Below are 19,734 nucleotides of genomic sequence, written 5' to 3'. Positions count from 1 at the left end.
AATAGGTTCCCCCACCCTTCCTGCCCCGGGCTCGGCAGTTCTGCTAATAATAATAATAGTTATTGCTTGTATACAATTTGCACAGACTGTGCTGAGTTAGCTGTGTGCATTTTAATTCACAATTATAATATTAAAAAAAAAAAAACAAACAAATCATGGTAAAAAAGAATCCATTTTCGAACTCTTGAAATGTCAATTCTTGTACTTTAGAAAGAAGTTTGATGTGAAAAAACGTCTAATCGAAATGACCGACAAATATTAACCAAAACAGAAACAGATTTCCTGAACGACAATTTGTTCCTTTTCCACCTGGCCGGATATTGTTGGAGAGTATTTCTTTAATATCCTCTAATACGTTCTCACCCTAAACTCTGTGTGAGAACACTCCTGCCGGAATTCTTCTTAATACCCCCGTCTCTCACCGATCTGCCAACTTCTCTACGGCATCCCTCAAGCATCCAAACCCCTTCCGGATCGGGTCGCTAACTTAGAAACTAAACTTACTGCAACAATTATATAAAAATAAGCTTCCGCTATTCGATTAGTTATCCATCTCCGACCAAAATCGGTACGACATCCCTTTGCACGCGAACCCATCTGGGTTCCGCCCTTGTTTTTCTCTAACTGTTGTCCTCTCTCTTGCGTATGTGTGCCGTCGTTGAAGTGCTTGTTTCTAAAAAAAGTCTTACGCCCCCTCGAACGCTCTACACTACTAGATCAGTTCTGCTTGTGTGACGGTTTCCGCTGCGGCCATCTCCCGCGGCCGGCGAAACTGAAGGGAAGGAGTATTCTGTCTCGGTTCTCTCTGTGTGTAGCGCTCACGGTTCAATCTGATGCTGCTCGTGGAGGGCGCCTGCAAGAAAACAGGAACACAACGTCGGTTAGTTTAAAGTAAAGCTCGAGGATGGATGACGTCCGCTACCTACCTTGAGATCAGACGTTGGGAGTCCGTGCGAACACGTCGTTGGGATGTTGATTGCTATAGTTTTGTCGTGAACATTGCTGAAACGGAAAGAAGGAAATAGTTAGAATAATCTAAGTGGAAAAGAAACAATCTTTGTTGCTATTTCCGGGTCCCGGTTGTGACGGTCCAATTTGTTCCATAAACAAATAGACGATAAAACACCGAAGACGATATATTGAGCAATAACTATGTCTGACCCTTGACGTTGACTATCGTTTAACGTTCTGATCCAATCTAACAAAACAAACACACGACGCTTTAGATTATGGAGCTCGAAAGAACAAGCGAATCACTCTCAGTTTTATAGCGATTCCTTCGCAAAGTAATCGTAAAGGACTGATCCATCAATTTTCCTTCCTATCCGTTAATGATGATGGTAATACCATAGAGCGACACCATAAAGCAAATCACTCGACCACCATCGGGGGGATGCTTTAGTAGCGCTAACGAGGGAACACTAAGGGAGCGGCAACGTTATATGTCCCCATAAATAAAGCACACACCACCAGACGACGGGGCGGTCAAAATCATTGCGCCAAGAATGATAGAATTTAAATCGAATGGGAGACGAATTCCCAGCGCAGTCGTAAAACGGGGGGACACTCGACACTTACTGCTTGCTTCTTTTCCCAGGTTTTCATGGCCGATTTGTACTTCTCGAACTCGTGGCACCAGTCGGAGTAGATCTTCTGGTAATCGTTCGTCTTGTTCGGTGGAGTGCATCTAGGGAAAAAAAAAAAAAAAGTGCATAAAGTGTAAGTAAAAAAGTGAACGACAGAGAACTATTTCGCGGACCACTTACCGATGCGCATCGACTGTGATGTTGTAGCTGCACAGCAGCGACCCACCGAGATGGCAATCGTACCGGCCGCCGTCGGCTTCATTGACCGAAATCACCACCAGCCCACGTTCCGTCGTTTCGATGTACTTGGTCGGGTTGTACTTGATTTCGTAGCGGCCCTTCTCCTTCGAGTGATGGTACCACGTGACCGTTTGGTCCTTCAGTATTTCCGGTATCTTCACGAAGCACCCGAGGTGCACGCTCTGGCCGTAGGTGACGATGATTTTCTTCTTCAGCACGCTCGTGTCGCAGATGTCGTACGTTTCATTTCCAACGTCCTGGTGGAGGGGAGGGTAAGAACATGGATTAGGTAAACTATTCTCCCACACTCCTGCACGAAATTATCGAAGCACCTACCTGCAGTAGTCCCGGTTCGTACGGTTTGCAGGTGCTCGTATCCTTGTCCCACCCGCAGTACGGATCCTTTACGCAGCGGAAGCAATTGTCGTACCGTCGGTTGCACATCGCCAGGTCGATCTGCTTGATCCGGTAGTCGGTGGCGACGTACAGCGATTTACGCTTCTGGCTCAGCTCCATCACCTGGATCGCTTCGTTCTGCGCGATCTCGAAGATGTCCAGTAGCTTCGACTTCGATTCACCGTTGCGCAGGTACTGCACGATCTTGTAGATGCGGCCCGCGTTCGTACCGATGTAGAACACGGTGTACTCCTGGCTGAGAATTTCTATTTTAATCCTGCAAAGGAGGGAAAAGAGGTTTTAGTTTCATATTTAGAATCTTTTGAAATGAATAAGCTTTTTACAAGCTGGGAGGACTTTCGTATACAAGCACAGGTCAACGTAAAACACTGCTAGGATAGAAAGTCAGTGGGTCAAAAAGCTAATCAAGTGGAATCGATTGTTAAGGTTAATCGGGGTTAACATGTTATCGATACAATCGACCACAATAGGTTAAGCTGCGACTTCATTAACGAGTGCACTTGATACCAGAAACCTATTGATCCATGTTTATTGCAACATTCTCCCCCCACCCACCGTGCAATTTTGTGATTGGGTGGGATTTACCCCGATACTGGGGATGTTCGGTGGGGAAAAAGCTCCCCGCACCATAAAACCTTCAATCATTTATCGACTGATTAATTTTACCACTGGGCACCATAAGCGCCTTGCTAGGATGAAAGCTTTGATCAGTCAGACGGGTGCATAGAGCCACATTTCCGCAAAACCTCAAAGCTATGGAGGGTTGAACATTAGGTTTCCCGGTGATGAAGTGCATCTGATCCGGGGTTGCGGTTACGGTGTGTGTGGGTTCTTCAAATCGTTCCGACAGAGACTCCACGTGCGGACAGATTTTATTCACAACATGTGGTACACCTATTTTCAATTGATGACCTATAACAACCCCCGGTCGTGCTTCGAGCTTCAAAAGGATGGCATTTGTTAAGAATTAAAAATCGCTGATGTTGACGGCTTTTCGTTCGGGAAATAGTGTCGCTTTAAAGCAAAAAGGATGTCGAAAATAAAAGCGTTCAATATAAAGGAAAAAAAGCTGGTAACATCCTCTGGAACCGGCTACTTTTGTCGAGCTTTTGTTGAAACATTTTAAAATGCCGACATGCACATCACGCTGTTCGATCCGGTGGGATTTTCCGATGGGTATCATTTGCTATTTATTTAAAAAATGTTTTTTTCCCATCATACGCATATCGAACACACGGAAGGGATCCTTTTTTTGTTTTATTGGTTGTTAGGTCTGCGTCCATCGAATCCTTCTTCCCCATCATTGGAATGCGGGTGGAATTTTTCCCGAGAATAATGCAACCTCTCTCTCCGGGGTTGACCGAAAGTTTCGGTCGGAGGGTAAATCCCTATTTAACACCCGACCCGACCCCCCATCCCCGACCCTTCCCCCGTGACACGTGGGAACGTGCCGCGGATGTGCTTTCGCTCGCAATTAATTATTCATAATGAGCGCGGTCATGTGAAGCGACCGCTGGATGGATCGTCTGTTTGGGTTGCAGTGAAGTGGACGTGTGTGTGGTGAATGTGTGTGAGGCACCCCACAGTAGATTAAATATGGCCTGCAAAATGCAGCTTCCACATTTCCGCCCCCACCTCCTCCCCTGGTAGTAATGCCCGTCAACGTCGTTCTACTTCCGGTTCGGTTAAAACAGGTGCGCACGTAGGAAACCGTCGGCCGGGCAGGTTAAATGGATGGAAAAAGTTTTATTTTGCCACGATATTATTTATGGCCAACCTCTGGACGAGCGGCTTATGCATCAGGGCTTTGACGGGTGCGTTTGTCCTCCCAGATGCGCTCGAATACGGGGAAAAAGTGTAAGCATACACCACAAAAGTTCTTGCACTCGAATGCGTTACAATAAAACCAACAGTCCGGGTGGAATTAATAAACGAGTTCTAGAGGAGTAAAGGTACACAGAAAAACTATACAGTTAACAGTGTGGTTACCTTTTTTGTTTGTTTATTTTCATTAACGGTTCACCGTTATATTGGATCAGCGAGCATGCAGAATGTGTACCGAGTAAGTATTTTCCAGAAATTAAAATGTTCACCGAAAGTTTTTTTAATTTCCCCGGTTATTGCATTTGAGAAACAATTTATCGCAGATTAATATCAAATATAATCTGTGTAAAGGGGTGGATTTGAATGAAATTTTTTTATAGACAAAATGACAATTTTTATTGAATGTCAATAATTGCTCTCAATATTGTATCCTGTATTAAATGTGTACTATTTATGAAACAAGCACCACTTCCAATATTTTTTGCTAAGATTCAAATCAAATTATTAGTAGTTGGTTTTCTGTACTGTTTTAAATCATATGGGAGAGTTGTAAAATTTTGTAGACCCACAGAAGTAAGTAAGTAGATGGTGCTTTAGAATTAATTCATTTGAACACATACAATTTACGCTGCCAATTTTCTTTACTTTTGTTATCACTAAACCAGTTGTGACAAGCGAATTAAGTTACATGCCGCTTTCAATTTACCTGCAATATAGCAAAAACGCAAAAGAATGCACAATTAAGCACGTCTCGCGGCCAATGCAACATGGCAGCAACAAACGTGTCAAGTGAGCTTCAGTTTCAATAACCCAACCAAAACCGACCAATTAACGATAGGCCGGACCATCGAGAGCATTCTATCCGGTCGGCCAGGAAAAGGCATTCGGAGGCAAAATTGATATTCCATTTGATGACATGCGCGCACCGAGTAATGATTTAGCAGTGGATAGTTAATTGGCCATGTTTCAATGTTGCTTCGATCAGGGCTAGGGCGGGGGAGGGGGCAGGATTGCACTTGACACAGACCGCGCGCGGGAAGCTGGCAGGAAATCGCACTTGATAGCGCGCACTGGCCCGGTGGTGGTGTGGTTTCAGTTTCCCTTAATTAGTTCCCTCCAATCGAGGCACTCTCCGGTGGTCGAAAGCTGTGACAAGCTTTTGCGGAAGGATTGCGGGGTTGAGGCCGGGCAATTGAGCAGTTGTGGATGATGTTGAAATGAAATCCGTGTTCACATATCCCGGTGCCCGGTCGAGCGTGTCGCACATTTTGTTCTATTATTGAGTGGCAGTGCTCTAAAGTGGCTCTGTTTGCAGTGCGATCGGTACTCGATGAAACAGAGTGTACTCCACCTGCTGTCGGTGTGATTCGGCGATGAGCACGGTTCAATGTAAATCATCATCCGTATCATATATTGGCCGTGGGAAGTGTGTTCCGTGCATTTTTTATTAACGTCGATTAAATCAATCGAACAACCAACGTGCATTAGAGAAGGTCCGGAAGGGTTAACAACGCACAAACATACACTCACATGCGGGCGATGTGACCCCACCCTTCTCCAACCGATTGACCCCGTTCGGAATTGAATGGTATCGGGGAACAATCTTTTCCACCGTTCCGAGGTAGAACTCAACCGAGCCATCGGGAGGAGTGTGTCCTGTGTGTTTCGCATTGTTTCCGCTTCCAGGAACGAAAGGGTTCGCCCGGTTAAAGTGCTTCCCCCGGGATGGAGGATTACGAAAACAAGCCACACTGTGAGCGATATTTGGATTCCAACGACCCGGCGGCCGGCCCGTCACATATCGGTCAGCCCCGACCGACGGAGATGGCGCACACGGAAGCCCCAAGGCTGAACGGGATTGAGGTTTCATCTCTTTCATTATTTCAGCGGTTGGCCACTATTGTTTTCCGCGAACAAACGCACTCAGAACCGTACCATTCGGAAGGTGCAAAGAGTTCTTCCCGCGAGGGCATTGCTCGTATTGGATCCCCGGAACTGCAGAATCGAACGTTCCCGGAGGGTAAAGCTGATGTTCCATTTTTCCGAACTGCCGAACACCGACTGTATGATGTCCTCCCGGTGCCGAAAGCGACTGGGGAAGGGATTTGTCGGTTCAGTTTTCAATTCGATTTGAGGCTCGGGTCGATGACGATGTGGGTTTCGCAAACAATGGCACCACGTTCCACGGGACGTGACATGCACCGAGAGAGATTCTGGTGCGAGATTGGAAAAGCGATCCTCCCCGGCGCCGGAGGCGTATTTTGCTGCGGACTGCAGGACGATGGATCATGCATTGGCGCTTCGATTGGGTTTCGGTTCAACTCGTCGTTTGACCCTGGCCCCACCAAACGCTTCCGGTGCCGGGACGGGCATCCCGCGGAAACCTTGTGGTGACGCCCGGAATTGTGTCGTTAATGAGTTACAACGCCATTGTGGATCGGATTGCGCGCGGGCTTTTGTTGCAGGATAATTTGGCGTGAAATGGAAATCGTTTTGCGTGTGCGGTGGCGGCGCCCATTGTTTCATCCCGTATACGGATGAACACACTTTTGTACCTTGCAATGGGAAACGGGAAAGAGAGATGAGATGTTGGGTGAAGAAGGTTGAAACTTACTTGTCAACGACCAGCTTGGTGAAGACGAGATCGCGCTTGTAGTAGACCGGATTGTTGTGCTCGTGGTTGACCGCCTTGTCCATGAGCGGGTGGGAGCGGATGAAGTTGAGCACGGAGTCGGGCAGGGTGGACGTATCGTTGACGCACGTGCCCGGACGCGGCTCCGGTATCTTCGAGTTCAGCACCGGCAGCCAGGCGGAGTTGGAGGACGCCTGCTCCTTGAATTTTCCTGTGGGAAATCAAAACCGAAACGGAACGAAAGGTGTGAAATATGAAGCACTTCAATCGCCAGCTTTTGATTCGCTGAAAAGGGAAAGTAATGGCAAAAGGAACACGAACTCAGCAAGTGTCAGGCCCTGTTCGGGGTACGCTGCTGCTTGGTTGGATGCGATTATCGGGCCGTAGAGGAGCCGGCCACTTAACGGGGACTCTGGTACTCCCCTCCCCATTCTGTAAATCACATTCGTGACACTCGTCTTATCACGGCGTGTGACAGCTGTCAGACGGCAGAACGGAGGAAACATTGGCGCTCGCGAAGCAGGCGACGCTTGAGTGATGGAAATTTATTTCCAGTCAATCTGAGGTAGTGAAAAGCGGGCGGCAAACTGTATACGGAGTGCGACAAAATTCCACCAATGAAAAGCATCATGCTGGCTTCGCATAAACCCTTCGATGGCCACGAACGATAGACCAGAAGCTCTTATAAGTATTTTTAAACATTATCCGTGATTCACATCCAACTCGGTAGTGTTCTAGTGACCGTGAACTTAATTTGTTTAGGTTTTCCTTTATCTTGTTAGTATGCTCTGTTTCAAGTAACAAGAACCAGATTTAAGAAACTAGTTCTTTATATAACTGCTATTATACTGCCTAATCATTTCTACAAAATCCTTGACTAAAAAATCTTAATTTTCTTTTATAATGTAATTGTAGCTTTATTATACAGTTTAGCAGCACAATTATTGGAGGAAATTTTGGTTTAAATCTTTTACAACTATGACTCTACCAACACTGAATAAAAACAACGTCAAATCAAACTCCCTTCTCGTCGATTACTTACCAGCGAACGCAGCGTGGATTTCGTTGATGTCGAAGCTGCAGACGGCCGACCCGACCAGCCCGTTCGTGCTGGTGGTGAACGTGGCGTAGAACTTGGTCTTATCCGACGGCAGCTGGTACACGTCCTGGATCTCGTTGAAGTAGAACGGAAACTCGCCCGATATGCTGCAGTTGATGCGCGCCTTCAGATAGGTGGCCCAGTTCTGGTTGAGGATGTTCTTGCCACCGGTGTCCTTCTTGCAGACGCGCGCCACCCGCGAGTAGACCGCCTTGCCGCAGTTGATGTACTCGACCGCCGTCTCCCGGAAGAAGAAGTACACGTGCTCGCCGATGTCGAACGCGCCGACAAAGTTGGGTTCTGCGGAGTGGGGAAAGAGAGAGAGAGAGGGGGGGTGGGTTAGAAGCATCGACTTGGATGCAAAGTGTGCGAACGGAATGTTGCATGCTGCATGTTATTTCTTATTCAACGTATAAGTCAGCAAACGATGGGTCACACAAGAAGAGGATAGCAGCACCGGAAATTGGACTCGTTCTTTGGAAAGTTTAAGGGAAAATATTAAAAAAGTGCACAACTTTTATTTCGTTCCATTTTGGCTAATTCAAGGGATGCAGATGGCCGGCGGAAAGTACTCGGAAGTTTGATGTATTATCAAATATGGTTCAGAGAGAGCTTGCTGGACATTTGCCGGAGGTGGTACATTTTTCTTTTATGAACCAACAAACTTGTTTCCATGTTCTGCTGATTGGCCCACAGAGTGTTCTTCGGTTTCTTAGTGACGCCCGTGCTCCATTATTTACTAGTTTATCCTTCAATTTAGGTATGGAAATAGTTTCCCCCATTGCGGCGCATAATCCGGGATAAACTAAATGAGCAGAATGCTATCGTCTCGGGTGGTACACAAACTTACGAGTTTTCCGAAAAAGATTCGCTTACTCATATAATCTGAAAACTTGTGCAACAAAGAGGAAAAGAAACACGACAGCGAAGGAAAAGTTTCCCCCTTTCGATGGTGGCCCGAAATGTCCACCGAAAACGAGGCTAAATAAGATTGAAAGAAAATGAACTTGCGGCCCAGGCTTTGAAGAGATGATAAAAAAAAACAAGAACAGTGTAAACGAACTGTACTGGACAAATTCAAAAGTTGATGGAAGAAGAAAACACCAAACAAAAAAAAAAACCCCCAAAAGACCTGCACTGGACAAAGTTACAAATTTCCCATCTGTTCTATTGCACTAGCCCGGGGTTCACCCTGCCGGAACGGACTACGAAGCGAACAAAATGATTGAAGACAGCACAAAAAATACGACTTGGTCGTTGGTCATTTTTCCGATTTATCAGTACATAAAACTTTGCTGCCGGTTTGCGCCCCGGAAGCGATTCCCGGGGACCGAGGATTTTGATCAAGCGAAGGAAGTTGTTGCATGCTTTTTGTCGCAATCCTTTTCACCAGTGTTGTATTTGTTTGAGTGGATTATTACGCTTGATGTTCTTGGTTTTTTTTTGGTTGGTGCCTGGTAAAGAAGCCAATGGAAAATCCCGGTGGGGATCTCGTTGATCACCGGGACAGATCAGACCGGGGTTTTCCACGACCAGGTCTCGCTCGGGGGACCTAATTTTATGATTGATGTCAGTTTTGTGTTCATTTGTTGCTTTTTTGTTCAGTTGTGAAAACTCGAGGAATCGCTTTGTTAAAAGATGTTAGAAGCAAACATGAAGAAACCGAAAATATATTCTAATACACAATTTACCAGTTAGTGGTTAGTCAGCCTGTGATGGACTAGTATAAATTTACTAAACTGTTTCAAAACCACAAAGACAAGATTTTAGCTTGAAAATGAACCACCTTCACCGTAAGTAATTACAACAAGAAAAAACAAAAACACAATACCCAAACTACATTCCAAACTTGCCAACTTCGAAGCCCTAAAGCAGAGCGCCCTTCATTTAATTTACCAAAACCCCGCTTGGAAAACTTTATTCTTCCCCTCCAATCCCCCCCTTGGACAAAGCTTCCTGCTGAACGCGCAGCTTTTGGTCAACCATTTTCATTCGCCGTTCGGCGGGGAAAACTAATTGAAAAGACGCAAGCTAAGGAACACGGGTGGCACGAGGGGGTGAGTGAGGGTTAGCAGCAAGCACACAAAAGCCCCGCCACACAGCTCGCCCTGGTTGGCCCGCCGCGCTGCCACCGTCTGCCAACTAATTACTTCACGTTCTTCTGGTTCGGAGAGTGAAGCATTAAAATTCATGAAGAAAACTGAATTGAGCAGTTTTCCCCCCGCTTACCGAACCAAGGGACATTGGGGGGAAGGGAAAAGTGGAGGTAAAATAGAGTCATTTGAAGAGTTTACAACGAAAGCAAAAAAAACTGTATATATATTTATATATATATGAAGTTATAAAACACTCCATTCTGGCTAGTTATGGTGGGAAAGTTTTTCCGGGCGCAGTAATTTTATCATGTCCCAGGAAGGCAAGCACCGCCGAACGCACCCCCCGGGGGTACGGGGGGCAGGCAGGATTGAGGTTTGATTTTGTTGCTCCGTGGAGAAATGTTGGCGGGTTGGAAAAATTTGAGCACTTTTTAAAAGGAGACGAGTACTACACCTTCTGGTTGCTTTCGAATTTTCCCGCTGCTTTCGAAATTCCTGCTTGCATCGAAGCAGGCGAATCGTCAAAGCCGCCTGGTTGGCGTACGTGGTGGAAGACATTCTTATGCGTCGCTGCGGGTGAAATATCGCAAACTTTTCCCTCCGGCTGGATCCAATTTCCTGCATGGAAAGCGATTTAGGAGCCCCGACACCGAAAGGCTGTCACAGTTACGTTGCGTTGTCAAACCTCAAACGACGCAACGGAGGCACGTCAAACTGTTTCGGTTTTTCGGTCGGTAGAACTAATGAAAAGGCAGGAATGACAGTACGGTGGGACGATATTGAAAACAATTTGCGCTGCCAGGAAGATTGAAGGGGGTTTTATGCGAAGATAATTTCATAACCGTGCCTTCCAGGGCTTTTAAATGTTCCTGCAGACACAACGTTGCGTACTTCTCGCTGTTGATTATTTGACTTTCACTTTTATTCGTTGGTTTCGTTATGCAAAGGTGTGATGTAAGCCGGTATTGTTTAATTAAAGCTTGCAGATGGGAGTTAAAAACTTTACAAGGTCACCTGTAGGATATTTGTTTTTATTAAATAATTCTAAAAAATAGTTTGACCACAGGACACTCAAAGTAGCTCAAAGAGACAGAGTTTGTTTTTATCCATTTCGCAAAAGAGGGTTTCTCTTTGTGCGAGAAAATGGAGGAAGCATCGTTCAAAGGACACGTTGTATTACACCTTACCGAGCGGAAACACACACACACGCCCACAAACAAGGGGAGAAGAAATTACATTACACACCAAACACGAGCTGGCAAACAGCAAACACGTGGAGCTGGAACGACCGCGACACTCCGACGGAAAGAACGTGCGCATTTTGACGGAAACCGCCGGCACCACCTCCCTCTTCATGGTGTAGCGCGAACTAACAACAGCATAACGCAACATGGAAGCATACTTTAGCGTCAGCTTTTCGCGTCCTTCCGGCACGATGGGGACAAAGGAAAAGAGTACTAAGTATCACTTGGGAAAAACCGTGGCGCCGGTTAGGCAGGCTCGTAGCCTCCGCGGACCGCTGAAGTTCGGGCGGCTTATATATGCTCAAATTTTCCCCACTTTTTTTTTTGTGCGACTCTTGCTACCAATTTCTGTCCCCCACACCCCTCGCTCAGGGAGCTCCAAGCCGGTGTGTGTGTGCGACGATGCGTGCGACAAGTAGGTGTTGGTAAAGAGGAAAATTACTTTCCCGCGACATCGTCGTTCGAGCAGCGAGGGAGGGAGCAAGAAACGTGAGGGATAAATGATATCGGGTGAGGCCACCACGCCGGTGAAGTGTTTCGCAAGCTCAGCGGGTTCCGGTGCTCGACGACGCCGACGACGACAACGTAGCGGCCCCAGATGAGTGCAATAAAGAGCTACAATTAGAGACACTTCGCGCAGGGTGACAGGAAGGAGGAGTAGGAGGAGGGACGGGCGATGCGAACATTTTTACGTCGACTTGGATTGTTGGCGCGTTGTTCTGCTCATTTTCCGACATTATGGTTTACGTTTCCCCCGCCAGGGGGGAGTGCAGAGGCGGGAAAAACGAGCATGGGTGTTGCAATAAATTGAAAAATACCGTTGCAAACACGCCGAGCGATGTTGTTTCTCCCCCCCCCCTCCCCCCCCCCTCCACTGCCCGTGGGTTACACATACGCGGACATTAAAAAATAACTACATTTGCCGGTTGGGAAGGAAAACCTTTTCCCGTATTCATGCTGCTTTTTTTCTAGCTCCTTTCAGATGCTTTGGGGTGACACTGCCAGTCCACCGCGTTTCCGACGGGTTGTTGAATGAAGAAGAGTAGCATAATGGTGAAGTGAGTAACACGGTGGTGTAAGTAAGAAACCGGCGAGAAAGATGAGTTCTTTTGGCGTCGCTAGGCATTCGAGAGTGAAATGATTAAATTTGCTCGACGAAATACAAAAAAGGTTTGAGCAATTCGAACCAAGGGCAAAAATAAAATATGAAATTGTGAGTTTTAAACTAAGTAAGCACGATGGGTTTGGAAACTTTTGTTGGTGAAAAATGAAAAAAAAAATACAACGAGGTAAAAAAATGCAACACAAACTACATTCAGATAAACTAGTAAAGAATTGTTGAAAAATGCCATTATATTTTAATGAAACGTTATTGAAGAGTAAATGATTTATTGAATAGTTTAAAAACTTTACTAAAATAGTATAATTCACTCAAAGATCACTTTCTTGCTTGATTCAATCAATGTTGCCCTCTACAACTCGCTGCAAAACTCCCAATGATTGATCATCGGGCGTGACAAAAAGCATTCTTTTGTTCGTGCGCTTCCTTTGTACTCGATGTCTCTTCTTCTGGTATAATTTTTTCCACTTCAAGGTAGTTTAGTTTTTCCAGTACCAGCTTTTTTCATGGGCAGAGTTGAAAGCTTTACATCGACGGTTGGCTGGTACCCGAACGCCACGAGAATCAGAGCAGAACGGGGAACATCCGAGAGTAGGGAAAAAAATAAACCAACAAATGTAAAGAGATGTTCCATCCTTCATGTTTTAATATTTTGCTAGGGTGTCGCGTATCCTTCGGGGCAGCGATGACAGCGAGGAAAGCTCGTCTTCAATAGGCCATCGTTCTATCGCTCCGCCTGCGCTGGGAAGGATGTCCAACGTACTGCGAAAAGCGCGACCGAAGCCACGCGACACTTTCGGGCGCGCGATTCGCACGGACACGTTTTGGCGAGAGTTCTTCGGAACGGAACAAGGCAAAAAAAAAAAATGTAAGCGCAAAGTTGAAAGGATCCTCAGCACCATGCAGCGTGACGTGCGTTTAAGGCGGATGGGATGGGGAGGAAACTTTGGCACACGCTTCTTTGTCGGCAGCGACAGTCACGCGCGGGATGCTTTTCCCGCCCTTCCTTAGTCCGGAGGGTTCCGGAACATGATGCGATCGTACAAATCGTCCACGTTGCCGTCGTCACCGCCAAGGCCCGGAGACACCACCGGGTGCTTTTATTGCAGTTTGATTGAGTTTTTTTGTGTGTGTGTGCGAGGACACATTTCCCGCCGCCACACGCTCCCCCCTTTCGCATGACGGTCTCTGTATCGGAAGTATCCGGATTCCACGAACCACGAACGACAGCCAGAAAAGAATTCCAGCACCGTCAAATGCTTCGCTATGCTCGCTGCTCAGCTTCCGTTACTCCAGCGAGAAAGAGGGTGGAGAATTGGTGGAAGTAGCGAAACAGTAACGCTTTTATATGAACAAGATCCGAGAGAAGCCACTATAAGTTTGTAGCGACTTTTAATCAAAATAAGTGGGAATCTTTTTAATTTATATTTTACATTCAATTTTCACTGATAAACACAATGAGAATAATCGAAAATGCTTCACCTTGATCGAAATCAGAAAGTTAACAAACATGATTTCAAATTAAAATTTGGTTTTTCGGTTTAGGGTTCTTTTTTGAAGTAGAAAATACACTTAAATGTTCCCATAATAGATTGCTCCTCAACATGATTAAACTTTTCTGCCTTGTCTTTGGGCACTCATCAATGAAAAAATATATGTTGCTTGCACAGGCTAATGCTTCATACATACTACAAATGTTGTTCTCTTTTGTTCAACTTGCTTTTCAATACTCCTAATGCATACGACTGTTCCTTTGAACATTGTTGAGTGGGTTCGTTAAAAACTAGCACTGTGATAAAAAATTAATACTTCCATGAATGGTAAGTGACTTAAATTCAACAGTAAATCTGATCAATATTAAGACTAAATAATCTGACAAAAAATAATAAAACACATTCCATCCATCGTTATGGTCAGTGACAAAAAAAAACATATACACACACACACATACACTGCTGGAAAGCTGAGAATTTACAATAAACAACATTAAAACGGTAGTCAAAGGTTTCCAGCGGCCAGACAACAGGACGATTTTCGGCGTGCGCTCTTTCTGCAGTCATTAATTATTATGATGACTTCCAAACCGGTAAACTGAACCGGTAGCCGCCATGGGGGAGAATGTAGCAAACGGAAAACGCTGCCAGTAGGAGTCTGTTAATTAAAAATTGTATCCTTCAGGATGGTCGGCGCAGCAGGGACACCACATCGTACCACCGGCGGTTTGCGATTACTAGCAACGATGAACCCCATGGAAACGTACCCGAAAAGCAAGTCGTCCACGGTTGTCGCTGGTCGAAAAGGGAATGAAAAATTACCGACCGGGGGTGAAGAGAAAAAAAAACAAGAAACGCCCTGATGGGCTACCATGGAGCGTCGCCCACACAGGAGGAGCGTGGAAATTCCTCTTAGGAAATGGAATATTTTATTTCTTCATTCCCAGGCCACGGGCGTCCGGCGGCGAATTTTTGGTCAACGCTGGACACACCACTGTTTGTTGGTCCACGACGATTTGTGAAAAACGCAAATTTTCCGCACACTGCCGCTGGACCAAAAATGACCGCAATGGAGGACTCATCTCACCCTTGGGAAGGATCTTCACTTCTTTCTTTGCCGACTGCCCGACAACAGGGAGATTCCCGTTGGACGGTGGGCATCATCAGCATCAGCATCATCACGACCATCAGCTCGAGCCAAAAGCAGTGGCCACGTTTCACCGGACGGCGAGGTTTTCCCATCAAATTTATGTACATGCACACCAAACTTTCCCGTTATGAACGTGCCATAAATTATTTTAACTTTCATTTTCTACGCTGGTCTCACCGAAACAGACCGTGAGGTGTACACAGAGAGGCCTATGAATGCATTTTCAATTTCAACCGCCTTTTGGATGTGCCTTGATAAAAAAAACACACACACACACACAATACGTGCACGAGAAAATGACCATACTTTCTCTTTCAGTCGCAAACGACCCCCGCGTTGTGGGATGAGTGAGTCGCGTCCTGTTCTTTTTTTAAACATATTTTCTAATTCCTCCGGAAAGAGGACCCGCAAAAACGGGGAGACAATTTCACCACTGCGACATTGCGGTGCAAAAAGAGTCCCATTGGATCTAGAAATAAAAAAAATGTTTGCCAAAAGAAGTCCTCCAGCCAGTGGTTGTGTGTTGTTGGCTGGTTAGCATGAAGTGGATTTGAAATGAAGATGAACGACGCTCGGTCACTTCCTGTGTGACGCGTGATACGAAGGTATTTCGCTGGCTAGCGAAAAACAAGGTTCAACAAAAAAAAATAAACAAAACACAACATGTGAGGGAGTATTTTCCTAAGCCAAAAATAATTTAACAGCAACAAAAAAAACCCTTTAATTGCGTCGCTCCGTTTTCGCAAGCACAGAAAAGTTCTCCATGGACAACGCTGTCATTAAACCGGACTCGGTTTTACATTACAGGTGTCGGGCTTTACGTAAATGAAATACGGGAAATGAAAATGCAACACGTCCGGCACGTCGTTTGTCCATCGGAGAGTAAAAGCAAAAAACGCAGAATGACTGGACAATACATTGGAATATTCCGATTTGTTCACTTATATGAGTAAAAGTGGCAAATATGGCAAACAAACTTGACCCTTTTTTATTTTACCTTTTTAAATATGGAATTCTTGCTTGTTTAGTTTTATTTATCAATCTGAGATTTGTCACCGAAGCTAACAACTATACAGTTTTCGGTGTGGCAAAAATATTTAGCCGTTTAGTTTTTACGATTTAGGCTACTCAAACGATAATTGTAATATTGAATGGGTGATGTTAGAATTAATCAATAAACAACAATGCAACAACCTGACCGAACCTTAGAAAGTACAAGAAATAGCACTGTTGTTGAGAAGCCATTTGCTACAAGCACGTCGCTTACTTCCGAACACCAACGTATGTAAAACGGTACCGTCTGCCGGGGGACGAAATGATTTTTCTTGCATCCGAAAGTGCATACACTTCCACTGCGATGCAGCTAGCAACGACGTTGGTCGTTGTTGGCACGACGTTAGCGGGTAAATTGTAAAAGTCGTTACAACATGTGTCCATCACAGGACGGCAGAGTGGAACGATGCGAGGGGGGAGCAAGTTGTGGCGAAGAACGGTTGAACCCATCGTCCATGGTCCGCCGCTTGATCGCTACAAGATGGTGTGAGCAGAACGTGGTATATTGAAATTTCCACCCCGTCCACTGGGAAAATCGTTTCCCGATGCAACGCAACAACAACAACAACTGGCGCGAAGCACATCGCACGGAGCAGATTTGTCCCTGATGGCAGTGTTGTCGCTGGATCGAGGAAAATATGTGCGCTTCTTGGCCCACGCTTCTGGAGGGGATAACGAATATTGCAAAACCACACCAACACCCCATGCGGCTGTTAAACGTAAACGAGTTAAATACCGACGGACCGGAGTGCTTCACTCAACCGCTCAACCGTATCACAACTTGTTCGGAAGGCATTTTAATGCATGTAGCGGACGGAAATTATCATAGTAATGATGTGCGAGAGATTCAAAGAGAAAAGCGACGCTATTATGATCAGGAAAAATGCAATCTATGGCACGAGATGTCGGAGTGAAGAACAATAACGATCAATATTGTGGATGACATATTTCCATCTTGTCAAGAAAAAAAGCGATGTGTAACATTGAATATCAACTAATAAAACTGAGCGCTGGTTTATAAAAGCGAACGGAGTGAAATTTGAAAGTGAATAAATATCTGAGTACATTTTCTTTGAAACATGTCGTCTTATATCTCCACTGGAATTCATCACCGTCAAATAGTGTATGTTTCATTTCTTAACACATATAAACTTTTGGAAAAAAACAAACTTTTTCAATTTCTACCAAAGATGAACTTTCTATTAAAACTCGGTGACTGAAGAAAACACGATGCTTCGGGGTATTTCACACCATCATTTGGAGGGACACAAATAGTTTGCAACATGAGTGCAACCAAGAACTATTTCTCTGTCTAGAAACTAAACTCTAAGGTATTTGAAAAAAAAAACGTAAAAAAGGGAAAACGACATCGATGGTGGAGAGTGACGCCGAATCAGGAAGGGCAACTTTCCACAAATTTATCGATGAAGAAGATTATAAACTCCAATCATTCGGCTTTCGGTGAAGCTGTCCCTCTCCCAACGGTGCTACGTCCAGTTTAGAGAAGTTATTTGAAAAAAAAAAAACAAACTTTGAGAGTAGTATCGTCTTTCTACGGGTATTCTTTTTCACGACGAAAGAAAGCACTCAGGAAAAAGGGAAAGGCTATAACTACCCAAACTATGTCGGATGCATACACACACACACACGCACACCCACAAAAGGATCAGAGTTGGAAACTGTGAGACTGATTAAAATAATCGTAGTTTATTGGATTCGAAAGTTTCGTGCGCTTTTCAGGCTGCTCACGAAGATCGTATTTCATTGTACTTTTCGTATAATTTTCCTTTTGTCGGGGTGAACAGGTTAGCTTTCCGAATTCACCGTTGCCCAAAGCAAACCATTCGACCTGAAAATGGTCTGCACGCAAATGGTACATTTTTTTATATTGTTTTCGAAAACAATCAAAAGCTTTTGTAGGGAACCGGAAGTGTGGAGTTGAAAATTGAAACTATGTTGCCCTTACCGATTCATTGGGTAGGAAAGGGATTCATTGGAATTCGACTCACGGTATATGAATTTAAACTAAAAAAAAAAGATTAATAATGCCCAAACTATTAGAGAACTGCATGAGAGAATTTGCGAAAATACCTGAGCCATTTATTTTCATTCACACGAAATTAGAATTAAAACTTTCCCTATTTACTTTTGGCTCATGGTGGGGGCAGTTTTTTAGGCGGTGAGTGAAAGTGCATCCGGAAACTGAAACGCTGCACGGTTTACAGCAGACAAACGGAGCAACTTTAAGCGCAGATCCCGACGGGACGGTTTTATTTTAGATTTATGGAAGCTTGTAGTAAATTTTCTCCCGCAAAAACTATACGCGACTGGTCGATACACTTAATCAAGAATAACAAATATGCAAGCAAAACGGAAAATGACCTGTACTGTTTACAAAATGGAGACGCCTGGTTTCCACCTGGTTTCAAAATGGAGACGCCTGGTGTTTCACGTTGCATGCTATGATATCATTACATTTAACGTGTTTTGTTTTCGACAAAAGAATAAGTTTAACCAAAGGAGGTTCAACGTTTTTTAAACACCTTAAAATTACAGTAATTAACAATAAAAATAGGACCTTGAGCTTATGAATGGATGAGAGTTTGAAAAAAAGCTAAGTTCCATCACGTTTATTGCTTAAGCTCAATCCAACCGGCAAAATGCAGTTCATATGGTGTGAGTGCTCTTCCGGACGATGTAAAGAGAGTATAGAATAAGTTTTACGATTACGAGCGTTATTATTACCGTTTCTATGACAAACTCATTGCAGCACTCAAGCATAATGATGCTTTTTTCATAAATATTTTAATGTTCTTTTTTTCTCAGCCAGATAATTGACTCTTCAAGGAAACACAAAAGGAGGACCCATGGGATTTTTCCGTAAGTGCAGCGTCCGCAGATGGTGTGATAATGATGCACTTATGAATACTTTGCGTTTAACCAGATGGTTAACACTTGCATGTTAAAGTGATCATAGGCAATTGTCGTTGGAAGCAACAGAACGTTTCTTAATGTTTCAATAATAGAACACTGTACAATAGAAACTGACGTCATTTGTTTATGCAAAGCACATAGAAAGTCAGTTTTCTGCTACACAAGAAAGACCAGAGTAAATTACACATTATTTATCACTCGTAGTTTTCAATCTTTGCCTTCGCATTCGAAACCGTATATGAATAAGTGGGAAAATTTAACGGAAACCTTTGATCGAGCAGGAAACAGAAAATAAAAAAAGTCTATCGAGCAACGCTTGTAAGGCGATGCGCATTGTTTTTGTTCTATTTGCAAAACGAAGGCAATAAATGGATGTATTGACATTTTCCGGTCCTGAAGACATAGCACAGTACAGTTTTGTTTATTTATCGTATACTCCTTGCCGGTGCAGGGTGCCATTCACTAGAGCCGTGTTGGACTTCCGTCTAAGCTTGGAAAAACACGGGCAGAAGTTCTTCCTGCCTCAAGGGCCAGAAAGTAACGAAGAGGGAACTAAAAGCATCATCGTTTCGCTTAGGTGTAGAAAACTGCTTTCACTTTACACCTGAGATTGGTGCATAATGGATTCCCCCTTTGCACACTGCAACTCGGTGGGAGTGGGCGGAGAATAGGAAAAAAAACACACACACACAGAAAAGTGCTGTGAAAATAGTTGGGCATGAAGGGAAACTTTCAAAATTATCCACGCTAGAAAAAGGAACGGCATGCGGGGTGTGTCGAGCGGAAGGATGCTCGACGTGTTCAAGAGCGAAAATGATCCGCAAGCAAAGCCACGGGGTAGAAGAG

The 19,734-nt window shown here is 44.6% G+C and overlaps 1 protein-coding gene across 1 annotated transcript in view; it reads right to left on the bottom strand.

Annotated features, from left to right (window-relative positions):
• Window positions 1-625: 625 nt before the first annotated feature.
• LOC131294702 (semaphorin-2A-like) overlaps window positions 626-19,734 on the bottom strand; it is a 171,091-nt gene continuing 151,982 nt past the window's right edge. Inside the window, exons 8-14 of the mRNA XM_058322747.1 lie at window positions 7,742-8,098; window positions 6,682-6,910; window positions 2,163-2,499; window positions 1,767-2,083; window positions 1,579-1,687; window positions 927-1,002; window positions 626-853 (exon numbers count right to left, since the gene is read on the bottom strand). Coding sequence (XP_058178730.1) covers window positions 934-1,002; window positions 1,579-1,687; window positions 1,767-2,083; window positions 2,163-2,499; window positions 6,682-6,910; window positions 7,742-8,098 — 1,418 coding nt within the window. The 3' untranslated portion in view covers window positions 626-853; window positions 927-933. The remainder of the gene's footprint in view (window positions 854-926; window positions 1,003-1,578; window positions 1,688-1,766; window positions 2,084-2,162; window positions 2,500-6,681; window positions 6,911-7,741; window positions 8,099-19,734) is intronic.

Source organism: Anopheles ziemanni, chromosome 2, assembly GCF_943734765.1.
Source record: "Anopheles ziemanni chromosome 2, idAnoZiCoDA_A2_x.2, whole genome shotgun sequence".
NCBI classification, from domain to species: Eukaryota; Metazoa; Arthropoda; class Insecta; order Diptera; family Culicidae; genus Anopheles; species Anopheles ziemanni.
Note: the sequence above shows the minus strand (reverse complement) of the source record. Positions and strands in the feature narration are given on the sequence as shown.